Below are 17169 nucleotides of genomic sequence, written 5' to 3'. Positions count from 1 at the left end.
AACCCAGCCACACTTCATTGAACAAGGCTCAACCTTTTTATGGGGTGTCTAAATGCAGGAGAGTGAAAGAGGGGGGAGTTCTCACCAGATCAACTGATTTCATTGCTTGTTCCGAGGTGATATGAAGTGTGTCAACTCCATGGCTTGTGGTGGACAAGTGAATGACTTGAGCGGTTGTGTTAAATCCTAAAGTTGTGGTCAGGTTCAGAGAGGCAATGGCAGCAAAGGTTGCCAATTCACTACCAAAAATGTAATTTCTACGTTGCTAATGCGTGCATACTTTTTCCAAGTGTCAGCAAACAGTCTAGGGTAGTGGTTCCCAACCAGTGTGCCGTGAAAACCTCAAGTTGCCACAAAAAAAGATTCTAAATGATTTCAAAATTCACATAATTAAACTAAAACTAACCTTTGTCTTCAGCTCTCTGGTTGGCATCTCCAAGACCCGAGGAATCTGGGGCCTCCTCTGCATGCTGCAGCTGGGAAAGAGCTGCACTGTCATGGTTTAGGTTTTTTTTGCACTGGTCAGGTCCAAGCCCACGACCATCAAAACTTGGAGCTAAAGACAAAGGTTCAATGCATCGCACAAAAAGCAAAAGCTCAAAAAGGGACAAAAGCCCTGGGAAAAGTGAGAGGGCAGTTTAAAAAAAATAGATGAGAGGACAGGAAGAAGTTAAGAATGAAGTTTCCAGTATGGGAAGAAGACAAAATAAGAAGTGTGCCTCAAAATTTGTTTTTAGTAGAGGCGTACCATTAACATATAAAAGGTTGGGAACCCCTGGTCTTGAGATTGAAGATAAAAATTACAAATGTATATGTATGTTGTTTTTCAATTCCTGATAGTGCTGCATATCTCAATTTCCCAATGGAGAAAGTGGGTTTCAGTATGGGCTAAACACACTGCAGAACCCTTTTATATGCATTGCTGTAATATACAGTACAGCATTTGTATTTTCACCATATGGCAATACTTAAATCAAATTCAATCTAAGCTAGCACCACTGCTTGGCTGCATATTTTTAAAGTTTTAAAAAAAAAAGCAAGTTGGGGCCTCAAATTTGTGAATTGGATTTCAATCCACTTGCCTCTTTATCTGCAGTTGCAACATTTAAAAGTTGAATATTCTGATCATTTTAACTTTTCTGCAGTGTGGCTCAGTGCACTGCCAGGTCACATTTAGTGAATTAATTTATGATTGCCTGGCTGGACGGAAATTCCAGAACTTCAAGTAAAATCAGGAATTTCGGTTCCTTCTCATTGATCTTTATCAATGGGTGATAATTGCAGAAATCGTAGCAACAAAATTAGTCAAAACGGTAGGATTAATCAGCCATTGCAGCCAGGCTAATCATTAGGTGCAACCAGATCTCAAGTTCTTCCAGTTTCCAGGACAGTCTTCCTATCATCATACTTGGATTCCAAGCCACCTTTTGAATAAAGTTCTATTATCTTAGATTTGGTTTGCAACATATGGCCTATATCATTAATGAAAGAGTACTAATCTTCAGAAACACATACTTGCAGATATGTTCTATCATTTATAGTTTTTGTGATCTGAGATTCAAATGTGGTCATAGGAGCCACATTTGTGATGAATGTGAGCTCCTCAGAAATGACCACAACCCTGCAGTATTTAGGCCTCAATTAAATTGTGTATGACTGACCATGTTGATTTATCAGCAGTACCTTTTACACCAGAAATTATGCATACTGATCCAAACAACCACGGCAAACACTTCATGATGGTGATATTTAATTGTGTCTGTTAAAAATTGATTAGTTGTTTTAGAATGTTCTAATGCATTTCACTTTTTATGTTAAACCAAGTGGGGAGGATAACATTTCTTTGGACAGCTATGACATAAATACACGCCAACCAGAATCAGACCGGGAAACAAATGTTCAAGCAGTCTTTATTTACATTTTAATTTCCACACAACAGTTACCACACAGCTATCAATGCTACTCAATGATTCCCTGGTGTTTCACCTTACAATCTAAATGTATTATTTCTCAATAAAAACATTCCCAGTTAAACTTACATGTTGAAGACAGATGATCACTTCTGATTGGTGACTTTGCATTTCATAAATAAAACATTTAAAAATCCTTTTTATCCTCTATAGCTCACTAAACTTTCCATTTTCTGTTATAAGAGCGTCTAATTATCCCTCTAATATTAACATTATTTTGGTTTCATTATTGTCCCTTACTAACTATCATTAAATGAGAATGTTGATCCTCCTAGTAAACTTTCGGCATCTGTCTTGTATCAATAAAATAATGACTAAGCACCAGATTGTGCCACATTGAGCGTGCATGGTCCTGTGATTGAGCTACTGTGATTTGTCTAACTATTCTGAAATATTTTTCCTCAAAATTCTCAGTTCCTGATTGGAATTCTAATTCAACAACAATTGATTAACACTTTGACATTATAAGTCAGTGTTTATGATCTGATTTTAGCAGTGATTTGTTATGTTAGAATATTTAGTATTTTAGGGAGCACAGACTGTTGGTCTGTGCATGAGAATCTCCTAAATCTCATAACCAGCTAGAAGAGCCCTTCTTACTTTTATTGAATTTAATCTTGTGTCTGTTATTCTTCTCTTTGCTCGACTTTTGTGTTTCTGTATCCTTCTACTTGCTAATGCCATCTAAATTATGGTGGCCTCTCTCTTAGCTTGCTCCCAAGGAGTGAAAGGACCCATAGAATGAACAAAATTAATTACCACAAAAGGGCCTGATTTAGTGGTCTTACCACTTCCCAGAATTGATCTCAAAGAAAGCTGCCCAGGATAGATCTAGCAATAACTTTAATGTGAATTTCATCTTTCTCAATGCTCCTTTCATTTTGGCACCTGGGGGATCTCCAGTACCCAGCAAGAGTAATGGCATCAAGCAAGCTAAACAGCCAATTATTTTGAAGTAATGTCAGGAGGAGGCAGTGACTCTTCTTTCACTTTTTAAATTATTTTACAGAGAGCAAAATAATGATTGGGGAAATACATATTGGATTAAGTTGGGAACATAAAATATACGTTTTAAAATGAATTTAACTTGATTTTTTTCTCATGATATAGGAATTTGGCAATGCACAAATGTAAATTAGTTTTGCAGGGCCAGGGAAGTTCATCTGTAATCATGATTCAGCGCATCATTAAAAATGTAGTGACATCTCACTCAACAAGGATGGGTCTTTCTTCCAGAGTAATAGCATAAAAGGTGAAGGTTCACGTCAAATCTGTGATTTCTAGACGTTTTCCATCTGCAGGGACTTCAACTGCACATCCTGCAGAGTGGGAAATGACTAACAGCACTTTCTGGATTCTGCACACATGCAGATACCAGATATTGCCATCAGTTTCACAGAGTTTTGGAGGCTAATGGCAACAATTTCATTGTTTTAAACCACAAAATCTGAGCTGAAGTGTTAGCCAGTAAAAAGCTAAATAGGACGTAGGGGAAAAGTGCTCTTAGGGTATATCTTGTCTGCTATATTAATGGTCACCTAACTCCTTTCATTGTTTGTTATCTTCCAGAGACCCAAACTGCTTCCTTTTATTAGTCACAACTCACAAAGAACATTAGTTGAGAAAAAAATTGCAGAGGCAACAGGTATTGGGACTCAGATAACAAACTTGAGAACAACACTCAGCGTTAAAACACCAATATCTTTCAACTGTATTACTACTTTACAATTCACTTCTTTCCATCCAGTATACTTTATATAATTATTGAATCAATGTCCTTCAGCTGTATAAGACTCCATGTTATGATGTTAATCTCAAATTGGAAGTATGACATACTGTTGCACACCAAGATACAATTAAATATTTATTATAATTTTTATCAGGTACAATACGGAAGGGTTTGTATTCCTTCTGAGAAATGGTAGGTACTCTGTTATTCTGTTGTTCCACAATATGCATCAGACGATTCCCTCAATTTTAGATAAGCCAATGAGTATTGTTCCAGTAAGAGCAACAGCAAGCACAATAGCCAGTATTATGAAATTCTGTAAACCCTGGAGGCAGAATAGTTACATCATTTTTTAAAAAAGGAAGAAAGTATATCTTAGTTAAGCACTACGTCTGAACTAAATTACTAAGAATTTAGTGATTGGTGGACAATTGCACCAAACAGATTAATATACTTTTTAAATTGCTTCACCTGAGATTCTGGTAGTGGAAGAGTTTGAATGGTGAAATTTTTAACCGTTCGTTCCATTAAATTTATAATTGTCCAGGACAGTTTCACAAGTAGTATATTTTGTAAATATGTCAGAAACATAGCACGTGATGAGTAAATATGATTTTTTTTCAGCCTAGTAAAATGATGGAAATATTTCATGGAGCTGCTCACTCTGTACAAAGCATAATTTTTGGGACATTATGGAAGAATTCTAATTTGATTTAGTATCACATACTCTTCCAATAAATTGACCAGACTTTCACAATGAACTGGAGTATGTCTAATCCACTCAAAAATTAAAATAAACAACAAAGGATCAAACAGCAAATGATTGACATGGTATGGTGGCTTACTGAAATGTACGCCATGCTACCACAATTCCCCTTTCTAAGAAAGAAGAATAATATATAATGTAACAAATAGCAAGGTAAATGAATAGTTTCAGTGCCAGGCTAGCTTTCACTGTAGTGAGGTATCTAATGATGGTTATCTTCAGTTGGATTTGCCCTTGCTTCCCAATATTTTAAAATCTTTGCATGGCAGTTGCTAAAAGATAATGTTATGCTGATAGACACCAGTAGCTGGCTCCTGAGTGAACAGAGCAGAGAACTGTGTATTGAAAAATTGGGATTGCAAAGCTAGTGCAAAATAGTGAATTCAATGTCAATCAGTTACAAAAAAGGGAACTGGAGGGAAAGAAAGAAAGGTTAGATTGAGATTTTAAAGAAGGACAAAGGGAAAGTTTTTTAAAGTTTTAATTTAAAATTTTTTAAATCAAAATAATTAAAACCTGAAGGAATGAGACTTCATACTTCAGTTGTCACTTGTCATGTCAATAAAAGGATACCTAGACTGAAATTATCAAAACTTAACTTTATGTGGTGAATGTATTTTGTGTCGATCAACCCATTGAAGAATTTTCACTGCATTTCAATGGTGAGGCAGATAATGGGATATTGTTTGGACAAAGCAAACAATGCTGCACAAATAACAATAACTTGTATTTATATAACATCACAGATGTAGTAAAACATCTTGAGGCATCACAGAAAAGTTGATTTTAACAATTTTAAATTAAAACTTTAAAAAACTTTTCCTTTGTCCTTCTTTAAAATCTCAGAAAAGTTAACATATAATTTGACTAAGTATTACGATGGGTGATCAAAAGCTCACTCATATGTAGATTTTAAGGAGAATATTAAAGGAAAGAGAGCAGAGCAGCGTAGAACCATAAGGAGGGACTTGCAGATATTTGGACCTCAGCAACTGAATGCATAGGCAAAAATGGTAAAATGATCAAAATTGGTGAGACCAGAACTGCAAGAGCACATATTGCCAAGAATTCTGGAGCTGGAGGCAATTTCAAATATAACGAGGGGCAAGGCCATGGAGGGATTTAAAACTAGAAGAAAAATTTAAAATTGAGGTTTTGGCAAACTAGGAGCCAGTGCAGTTCAGGGCTGAAGATTAGAATATGAGCAGTATAGTTTGAGATGAACTGCAGTTTATCAAGAGCAATCATAGAGCAATATCATAAGGAATCAGGCCTTTCAGCCTAAAAGGTCCTTGTCGACCATGGTGTCCTCCCAGTCAGCCCTAATTGCGTATGTTTGGCCCACACCCTTTTAATCCTTTCCCATCCATGTACTTATCCAAATGCTTTTTAAATGTTGCTTTTGTACCTGCCTCAACCACTTTCTTTGGTAGCTCATTCCACATACACACCATGCTCTGCATGAAGAAGTTGCCCCTCAGGTGCCTTATAAATCTTTCCCCTCTCACCTTAAACTGTGCCCTCTGATTTTCAATTCCCCTTCCTTGAGAAAAACATTTGTGTGTTCATCCTATCCATGCCCATCATGATTTTTTACACTTCAATAAGATCACCCACTCATTGTCCTCATTCCAAGGAATAAAGTCCTGGCCTGGCCAACCTCTCCCAGTAACTCAGGCTCACTAGTCCTGGCAACATCCTTGTGAATCTTCTTTGCACTCTTTACAATTTATCAATGTCTCTGCTATAACAGGATGACCAAAACGGTCCACAATGCTCCAAGTGCACCCTAACCAACAACTTATACAACTGTAACAATGTCCCAATTCCTATACTCAGTGCCCTGATTGATGAAGGCCAGTGTACTAATTGCCGCCTTCACCACTCTGTCTACCTGTGACACTGCTTTCATGAACTATGTACTTATACCCCTAGGTCCCTCTGTTCCTTAACACTCCCGAGGACTCCACCATTCACTGTGCAAGTCCGACCCTGGTTTGACTTTCCAAACTGCAACACCTCACACTTATCTATATTAAAATCCATTTGCCAACCCTCAGCCCACTTCTCTAACTGATCAAGATCTCCCTGTAATTTTTGATAACTTCGCTATCAATGATACCATCTAAGCTGAAGAAAGTGTGGCTAGATCAACTTAGTCTTGGGTTCACGTTCAAATAATCAAGTCTTAAGTTAACAAAGACGTGGATTTAACAGATGAGCTAAGACAGGGATGGATAGATTTGGATGGTTATGTGGCTGAAAGTAGGTACTCTTGGTGATGGAATGGGTATGTGATTAGCGGTTAAATATGATTCCAAGGTTGTGAACAGCCTGGTTCAACATCCAACAGTTAACAAGGCAAGGGATGGAATTGGCTAGTGAGCAGAGTTTGTAGCAAGGACTGAAGACAGTAACTTTAGTGTTCCCAATATTTAGTGGAATAAATTTCTGCTCATCCAGTAGAGTGTCAAGCAAGCAGTCAGACAAATCTGATTCAATGGAGGAGTTGAGAAAGATGGTGATGAGATAGAGCTGGATTTTGTCAGTGTACATGTGTGTGCTGACCTGTTTTAGATTATGCAACCAAGAAACAACATATTGATGAAAAAAGGATGAGGCCAAGGATAGATCCTTAGGAAGCACCAGAGGTAACGTACGTAGGAGCAGGATGAGAACCACTGCAGGTAATTCTTTGGCTATGGTTGGATGGTTAAGAATGGAGGTGGGCAAGGCCCATTTCACCCAGTTGAATAATTGTGCAGAAGTACTGGAGGTGGATAGTGTGGTCAGCTATATCAAAGGCTGCAGGTAAATTGCGAAGGATGTTGAGTGATAATTTACCTTAATCATAATATAAGCAATCATTTGAGACACTGATCAGGGCCATTTTGGTACTGAGGCAGGAACTGAAAGCTGATTGAGGCTTGCTCATCTCATAGAGGAAGTTACTTCAAGCCCAATTATAATAATTTTCTTAAAATAATAGGCTTTACTGAACAGTTTTCAGTTATTAGGCCACTTCCCAGAAACAACCAATCAATTCAAATAGGACTGCCCAAACTCATTCTATACAAGATACTTAATTTTCATCTAATAATATAGATTGGGGTGCATAAAGAATCCAATGGTTTCGATGTAAATATTATAATTCCTTAGCTGCTCAGTTAATATAGTAATTTGTTGCCTTCTCTTAACGGCCATAGTAATCCATAATGTGCTTTGGTCTTCTGTAATTATTTTGCCATTACTGTAAATACATACATGTGTGCAGAAGTGCAATGTATTGTCAAAGTCAAACAGCTGAGCTGCTTATAAAGACCCAACACCAGGAGGAGCAAAGAGCATTCATTTGGATTTCCACACAGTCTGCAGCAGCACCGTAAGTGATGGGTAAATAGAAAGGTCTTGTCGAATTAAAGAATATTACTTTCACTATATCTTTAGTAATATAATGACGTAACTATATTTGAAACTGGAAATTATTATGAAAGCTTATTCATGTCCTAGAGGAGAAAATTATTTTGGGTCCAATTACACTCACTTTCTTAAAAATATAACTTTTGAAAACAAACACCACAGCCGGGATCCTCCTAAAAAAAATTCTAAGTCCCCAATTCAAATGAAAATAACTCTTGTTGGTTTTTGAGTGGGATTTTCAGATTGACTCTCCCACACTCTGAGCACTGCAGAGTGGCCTAATGGGATTCTCTCTGAAAATTTGTGGGCAGGGCCTATTCCTGCTGGAAGGACCGCAGCATAGCGCTGAGCGGGCCATTGCACCAACCTGTCAGCACGAAGATCAGCGCATGCACAGTGGCCCCGACCTGCCAGCCTCCCGATTGCTGGCCAGTCTCTGCAACCTCCCGTTATAGCCCCTCTGCCTCCCCCCACCCCCTGATCGCTGGCTTCCCAGACTGCTCCCCAACAGTCCTGACCAACCCTTCCAGACCCCCCTCTCCACCTCCCCCAGATGACCAGTCTTATCACTGTCTTCCCACCTTCTGCCTGCAATCTTTGTACAGAATGGCAGTGGGACCCAACCACTCCCGCCAACTGCCCCAATTGGCCCCATCCTCTTGTTACTGCCTGATGCCCAGTGCCAAGGTGCCCCTTGGGCATTGCTATTTTGCTCCTTGAGCAGTGCTAGGGGACCGGGCTGGCAATGACCACGGTGCACCTCCTCCCTAACCCTGACCCTGACCTCCTGTGGAGCCTCCATGGCTTCTTTTCCCTCCAGCGAGGTCAGGCCACCTGTTCCCTGTTAGTAGGGAGCAGTAATAAACCTTGCTGGAGAGGGAACCACTCCTGGCTGGGGATGCTAATGGGCCCAGAGACATCAGTTCTAGGCCAGCTAGTAAGATGGAAATGCTCATTTAAATATTGAAATCAGCTCCACGCTAATTTCCAGAGCACAGCATGGGCTGGAGGCTTGCAGAGGTCTGGACGCCCAGGGGAAACTCACAAAACAGCCTCCACTGATGTCTCCCGGCCCATTGCGCTGCTAGAGCAGAGCAGTGCAGCACACTGGGAGAATCGCGCCCCCCCCCCCCCCCCACACACACACACACACACACACACACAAATGACTGCATGATATTGACATGAACTAGATGGTACTGGCCAATATAATTTGGTATTATATTGGGCTGCAGAAGGCATCGGATAGCATTGTATACAGTTATCACATAGAACTCCATAGTGTGATCTAACACTGAAATAGACCATTTGGCTCAATTGATCTAAGTAGTGCTTATACAGCATATCATATATCCTCCTGTTCCTCTTCCTTATGTACTTATCTAGTTTCCCCTAAAATAGATGTGCCAATTGTTTTAACTACTTCATGTAGCAGTAAGTTCCATATCTGCAACACAGACCAAGGGTTAAAATGTTTTCCTGAATTCACTACTGGATTTATTAATGATTATCTTATACCTATGGCCCTTAGTTTTGGACTTTCCTACAAGTAAACTTTCAAAATTTTAAAGTTCTATCAAAACTGTAAAAATTATTAATTCAGTCTTCCTTTTTTTTCCAAAGGAACAAGCGCAAGCTTCTTCAACCTTTCCCAGTAGTTCTTTTATCATCCCTGTAAATTCTTTTACAAATGTTTCAGTGTCTCTACATCCTTTATATTGTATAGTGCCCCAAACTGTATTCACAGTGTGATCTACCTAAAGTTTCATACAGATTTTGCACAATTTCTTTGCTTTTAAATTTTGTAACATTATGAAGTTCAGCTCTGGCCTGTAACCAGCTTCTAGCATGGGGGCACAGTGGTTAGCACTGCTGCCTCACAATAGATTGATTCCCGGCTTGCGTCATAAGAACATAAGAACATAAGAAATAGGAGCAGGAGTAGGCCATCTAGCCCTTCGAGCCTGCTCCGCCATTCAATAAGATCATGGCTGATCTGTCGTGGCTCAGTTCCACTTTCCCGCCCTCTCCCCATAACCCTTAATCCCCTCTCTTATCAAGAACCCATCAACCCGCTTCTTAAAAATATTTAGCGAGGCAGCCTCCACCACTTCAACGGGCAGAGAATTCCAGAGATTCACCACCCTTTGAGTGAAGAAGTTCCTCCTCAACTCCGTTCTAAACCGCCTCCCCTTTATCTTGAGGCTGTGCCCCCTAGTCCTACTGTCTTTTTTGAGCAGGAAGAGTCTCTCCACCTCTATCCTATCCATCCCATTCATCATCTTATACGTCTCAATGAGATCTCCCCTCATTCTTCTAAACTCTAACGAGTACAAGCCTAGTTTATTCAGCCTCTCCTCATAGCTCAACCCCCTCAACTCCGGTATCAGCCTAGTAAACCTCCTCTGCACTCCCTCCAAGGCCAAAATATCCTTGCGCATGTGCGGCGCCCAAAACTGCACACAGTACTCCAGCTGCGGCCTCACCAATGCCCTATACAGCTGCAGCAAGACCTCCCTACTTTTATTTTCAATCCCCCTCGCTATGAAGGCCAGCATCCCATTCGCCTTCCTGACCACCTGCTGCACCTGCAAGCTGGGTTTTTGCGACTCATGCACAAGGACCCCGAGGTCCCTCTGCACCGTCGCCTGCTGCAGTTTTTCGCCACGTAAGTAATAGTCCTTCCTACCATTCTTCCTACCAAAGTGGACCACCTCACACTTGCCAACATTAAATTCCATTTGCCATTTCCTGGCCCATTCGCCCAGCCTATCTAGATCCTTCTGCAGACTCTCCACACCCTCCGCACAATTTGCCGTTCCCCCAATCTTGGTGTCATCAGCAAATTTCGACACCCTACACTCGGTTCCCTCCTCCAGATCATCTATATAAATGGTAAATAGCTGAGGCCCCAGCACCAACCCCTGGGGCACTCCACTAGTCACCAACCGCCAATCCGAATAGCACCCATTGACCCCCACTCTCTGCCTCCTATTTGACAACCAATCCTCTATCCACGCTAACACCCTACCCCCAACTCCATGTCCCCTGACCTTCTGCAATAACCTCTTGTGAGGTACCTTGTCAAACGCCTTCTGAAAATCAAGAAAGACCACATCCACCGGCTCTCCTCTATCCACTGCCCTAGACACATCCTCATAGAACTCCAGTAAATTTGTCAGACCTGTACAGTCTGCACATTTTCCCCATGCCTGTATGGGTTTCTTCCGGGTGCTCCTGTTTCCTCCCACAGTCCAAAAGAGGTGCTAGTTAGATGCATTAATTGCACTAATTTGCCCCTAAGTGAATGCAAATAGGTGCCGGAGTGTGGCGATTGGGGGATTTTCACAGCAACCTCATTGCATTGCACTGTTAATGTAATGTAAGCCTACTTGTGATGCTAATAAATAAATTCAAACTAACCATTTTTTAAAGAGTAACATACCATTCAGTATATTTTTTTCCTCTCTGTATTCTGTTCTTTAGTTTTTTAGATATTAGTGATTTTAGTTTTAAGCCATACATAAAGGTACTCTTAAACATGCTATTCAAAAGAATGATGATGCAGGCTCAAACTGATGCCCAGCTGAAGCAGTCTGGCTGAGTTTGTATGTAATGTGGCAGACAATTAAACCTGCAGCCACTTTTCTGTAATGTCAAGTGGCAATCCTCTATCATGGCTGCAGGAAAATGTTACAGTTCCTGTTTATTGTGAACTAAACAATTTAGACTGCTAAACCTATCTTTAACATTCAAATTAACTGACCTTTATCTCTTTAAAGTAAAAAACTCCCCATGTTAGAGAGATTACGGCAGGACCCTGAAAAGTAAAAAAGAAAATTGTTTTTTGTTACAGTCAAGTAAAATTACTTTTAGTGTGTCAATAGAAGTTAATTCTTCAAATCCATTTGCATGTATAACAGATTGACACTCATCTGCATGATATCAAACCATTATTTCTACAAAACCCATCTCCAACCTGCATGACTTAGGGTTCGGCTCCTCTTTCTGCAACTGGATCCTAGACTCCCTAACCCACAGACTGCAATCAGTAAGGGTAGGCAACAACACCTCCTTCACAATAATCCTCAACACCAGTGTCTCAAAAGGTTGTGCCCTCAGTCCTTTACTATATTCTTTATTCTCCTATGACTGTGGCCAAATTCCCCTCCAGTTTGATTTTCAAGTTTGCTGATGACACCACCATAGTGGGTCAGGTCACAAACAATGATGAGACAGAGTACAAGAAAGAGACGGACTACGTGGTGAAGTGGTGCAATAACAATCTCTTCCTCAATGTCAGCAAAATGGAGATAATCATCGACTTCAGGAAGTGTAGTGGAGAACATGCCCTGTCTACATCAATGGGGATGAAGTGGAAATGGTCAAGACCTTCAGGTTTCTCAGTGTCCAGATCACTAACGTGTCCTGGTCCCACCATACTGATGCTATAGTTAAGAAAGTCCATAATGTGTCTACTTTCCCTGGAGGCTTAGGAAATTCGGCATGTCTGCTATGACTGTCACCAACTTTTACAGATGCATCATAGAAAGCATTCTTTCTGGTTGTATCACAGCTTGATATGGCTCCTGCTCCGACCAAGACTGCAATAAACTACAAAGGGTTGCAAACAATGCCCAATCCATCACGCAAACCAGCCTCCCATCCACTGACTATGTCTACACTTCCCGTTGCTTCGGAAAAGCAACCAGCTTAATCAAGGTCCCTATACACCCCAGATGTTCTTTCTTCCATCAGAAAAAAGATACAAATGTCTGAGGTCACGTACCAATCAATTCAAGAAAAGCTTCTTCCCTGCTACCATCAGACTTTCGAATAGATAAGCCTCAAAAAAAGGTTGGCATGGACAAGTTAGGCTGAAGGGCCTGTTTCCATGCTGTAAATCTCGATGACTCTATATTAAGTTGATCTTTCCATACACCCTAGCTATGACTGTAGCACTACATTCTGTACTCTCTCCTTTATATACAGTGTGCTTTGTCCATATAGCGTGCAAGAAGCAATATTTTTCACTGTGTACTAATACATCGGACAATAATAAATCAAATCAAAAACATCATTGAATTATATTGGTGTTATAATTTAAAATTGCATTAAACTCATATCCAAAACACATTAAAATCCTTGAGTTGGTCACACTAACATCCTCCCCACAGCGCACTGAAGTCACTGCTAACACTGTAATAGTAATACCAAAGCAAAGGAAATCTCCAGTAAATCAAAAAATGCTCAGAGCTGGCAGCCTAAGATCCACCTACGGTGAAAGAAACGGAGTTAATGGGTGAGATTTTCATTCAAAACCCATTCACTTGGACAGAATTAAAATCGGATCCATTAGCGTTTCAAATCAATAATACTGCCGAACCTCCTGAGGGTTTCTAGCATTTTTAGTTTTTGTTTGCTGTTATTCCTTCTGATTGTATAAGATGGTGATGTAACAAAACAAATGCCCGTAATCCTGTGAACTCAAATGTAACTTAATTTACTGAGCTCAACTGAAAGACATAGTATTCTCATCAAATAATTGAGCAAGGTCAGAAGACTTTCATAGGTTGCCAAACCTTAGGGCCGCCATTGCACAGGTGCCTTGATCTTCCAGTAAACTAGAAGATCTCCTATGGCCATACCCCCTTGCCAGTTGCCCCCCAGCCAGTGTCAATCCCCATCCCCGTCCCCTCCATGGATATCAGGCCACAGCCTCCCATGGACATTGAGGAACTCTCCCCACTTCGAACACCCCTTATGCCAGTCTTCCCCCTTCACCCGCCCTTCGGACATCACCATCCTGCCTGTGATAGTCCCCATCTGCAGAGTTCTCTCTTTCCTCCATCTCCAATCACTCCCCATCTGCAGAGTTCCCTTGCTCCTTCCCCTTTTCAGTGCCTCTTCTTGCAGAGTCCCCTCCCTCCCTCCAACTCCAGTCACTCCCCTTGCAGAGTTCCCTCCCTCTCTCCCTCCCTCCGTCCAACTCTGATCGCACCCCCCCCCCCCGCAGAGTTCCCTTCTTCCCTCCAAATCTGATCGCAGCCCCCCCCCGGCAGAGTCCCCTCCTTCCCTGTGACCACCCCCCATCCAGATTTGCCATTTTAACTGCACCCTGTACCACAGTGCCATGGTCAGTTCACTCTTCTACCTTGCAGCTCCTGCTCTCATCCATACAAATTGCAAGAACCTGGAATCTGTTGGACAGTTGCAAGGGTTGAGTATCCTTCAATTTGACCTTCTCAATCCAAATACCTGCCTTACTTGCAGTCACGTTCTCCTGTCCCTGACTTTGGACTACATCAGAAGACCCTAATCTAATGAGTGTGAATGTCTTCTGAAACAAAAGTGCCTAGGTAACTTTCCCCTTCTCTGATGTGTTAAGGTCAGTCTTGTCATGATGGCCCCAAATTACTTAAGGGTATGTTGAACGTTTTTTAAGGGAGACATACATTATTTTACAAATACAAGCAAAGGCACTGAGCAAAAGATGGCTGATAGTGTAAAGTGACTATCTTCTGGAAAATTCCTCTGTGGATTTTATTTGCCTGACTAATCCAAGGACAACGTGCAACGTTGCACCTGAAAGGTGTCAGGAACTTCTTCAAATAGGTGTTTGAAAGGGGAAATGGGAAAGATGCAAAAGACTGAACTTTAATCTTCTGTGGTGGCAGAGACAATGGAGACTGATTGTCACACCTCAACAAACATCCAAAATCCATCTCAGAACATGTAAATGGTCCTAGTTCAAAGAAAACCAACTCTGAAATGAAAGAAATGCTGTTTGTCCCCAGTCAGCAATACAACAGGGAAATAGGATAAAATGCCACCTGATCTATGTGCTGGTGCTGGGGTGTCAATGTGAATCTAACACAGGAACAAGAAGAATCAGCAGCCAGTCATCCCTGTAAATAACAAGCAGGCAAAGAACCCCTCTGTTCAGAGGAGAAAGCTCAGCAGAAGCCACTAATTAAAGATAATAGGAAAGCCTCACCATCCTCCCTGCAGATTCTAGTGTTAAAAACCAACTGGTAAACTGCCAAAGTCAGCTTTACCAGAATAATTTACGAGAGATGAAGGAAATTTGGAATTGCAACTCTCACCAACTTTTACAGATGCACAATGAAAAGCACCTTACCAAATATATCACAGCTTGTTATGGCTCCTGCTCTGACCAAGACCACAAGAAACTACAAAGGGTCGTGAACGAAGTCCAATCCACCATGCAAACCAGACTCTCATCCATTGACACTGTCTACACTTCCCGCTGTCTCAGAAAAGCAGCCAGCATAATCAAGGATCCCATGCACCCCGGTCATTCTCTTTTCCACCTTCTTCCATCGGGAAATAGATACAAAAGTCTGAGGACACATACCAACCTGCTCAAGAACAACTTCTTCCCTGCTGCCATCAGACATTTGAATGGACCTACCTTGCATTAAGTTGATGTTTTTCTACATCCTAGCTATGACTGTGACACTACATTTTGCACTCTTTCCTTTCCTTCTCTATGTATCGTATGCTTTGTATAGCACAAGAAACGATACTCTTCATTGCACACTAATACATGTGTGACAATAATAAATCAAATCATCCAACTTAGTGGCAGCAATGTAACAAGATCTATGCTCATGGACATGTCAAAGTCTGATTCTGTTTTTACATTTATCTGGACTAATTTATTTAATTTTATTTTATACTTATCTAATTTTTTTAAATTAATCTTGTTGCCACCAACCAAAAGGGGTGGGTGGGGTGGGGGTTGATTAAAAAAGGGGAGTCAGCTAATTCTGCCTCATCCAGGAGAATAACAAAATTGGGGTGTTGAACACTGAACAAACAAGAATCTTCCAGCATCATTCCCTTTCAGATGTGTGCACATGCAGCCTCATGTACAGAAAATAAAAGTTGAGGGGATATTGCTGTGAGTTCACCATGAATTGGGAGGAGCCTTCAACTGCACTCCACCACCTGGCCCAAAGATTGATGAGGGAGAATCCTGGAAAGTATTCAAGAATGTTGATCAGTCCCCTTTAGTATGTAGCTCACTTGTCCTTTAATATCAGAGGTTAGAAAGTCAGGAACAAATTCAGTGAAACCCAAGAGTTCTTCCTGCAACCCATCATGGTTAATCCCAATTTCCCTCTTGCAAATCATTGGCAACCATACTTTCAGTTGTCTAGGCCCAACATTCAGGAATTCCCCCCTCAAAATGTTCAGCCTCACTACGTCCTCCCTCCTCTTCCTTTATGAAATTCCTTTCAGCAGTGATTAAGAAGCAGAATGTATTGTGGCAATGGAATTATTGTTGTAAAAACCCAACTGGTTCACTAATGTCCTTTAGGGAAGGAAACCTGCTGTCCTTACCCGGTTTGGCCTATATGTGATTCCAGTCCACACTGACATGGTTGACTTTTTATTTGTCTCTGAAGTTTCCTAGTAAGCCAGTCGGTTGTATCAAATCACTACAAAGAACGGCAGCGGTTCAGGAAGAAGACCCACCACCACCTCCTCAGAGCAGCATGCCAACGATACCCATGTCCTGAGAATGAATTACAAATAATTCTCTGTGTCTTCTCAGGATAGAATGGTGTTGTGAGCAGTTATATTTATTAGACAATATTGCTAACACTGCCTAAGCTAAGCTGTGTTTTCTGCTTGTGATTTTAGTGTCAGCAGCTGATCAGTATTCCCACACTCTTTCCAATCCAAGTTCAACAATAAATCAGATTTTTCCATTTTGTTTTATGTTACATTTGACACTTTTACAAATATAAGTAAATACTCACAGCAGTAACAAGAGGAAAAGTGATAACTGCGCCAAGGAAATAGTTTGCCAGGAACCAAGCACTGTTTGCTATTCCCCACAGGAGTCCTGAAAAGAAAGCTAAGAATGAAAGAAATTGGGAAGCATTAATTGTCTATAGATGGACAACATGTTTCTGTAAAGGAAATGCCAGAAGAATTGACTGCATTTTGAGAGAATTTGCTCCTAGTGCAGAGCCTACTCAACAAACTGAGAATTCAGGGAATTAGACATTAATGACCAGACTATTTTTGCAATAGCCCTGCAATTTTTCACTTTCAAGTAGTTACCCAATACTTGTTTGAAGGTCTTCGTTGAATCTGCTCCAACCGCACTCTCACACAATGCATGCCAGACTCTGCCTCTGGCCTGTTGAAGTCTATCACTGCTCTCCTCACAGTTCACAACACTTCCATATTTTGTGTCATCTGCAAATTTTAAGATTGTTCCCAGTACACCCAAGTCAAGGTCATTA

General features: G+C 40.9%; 1 protein-coding gene across 1 annotated transcript in view; it reads right to left on the bottom strand.

Moving 5' to 3' along the window:
* Positions 1 to 3928: 3928 nt before the first annotated feature.
* Positions 3929 to 17169, bottom strand: part of LOC145361568 (transmembrane protein 144-like) — a 56368-nt gene continuing 43127 nt past the window's right edge. The window contains exons 10-12 of the mRNA XM_080217795.1: positions 16678 to 16775; positions 11652 to 11705; positions 3929 to 4024 (exon numbers count right to left, since the gene is read on the bottom strand). Of these exons, the coding sequence (XP_080073921.1) occupies positions 3929 to 4024; positions 11652 to 11705; positions 16678 to 16775 (248 nt within the window). The remainder of the gene's footprint in view (positions 4025 to 11651; positions 11706 to 16677; positions 16776 to 17169) is intronic.

The sequence above is a fragment of the Carcharhinus amblyrhynchos genome, chromosome 1 (genome assembly GCF_965287045.1).
Source record: "Carcharhinus amblyrhynchos chromosome 1, sCarAmb.v2.hapA, whole genome shotgun sequence".
Taxonomy (NCBI): domain Eukaryota; kingdom Metazoa; phylum Chordata; class Chondrichthyes; order Carcharhiniformes; family Carcharhinidae; genus Carcharhinus; species Carcharhinus amblyrhynchos.
Note: the sequence above shows the minus strand (reverse complement) of the source record. Positions and strands in the feature narration are given on the sequence as shown.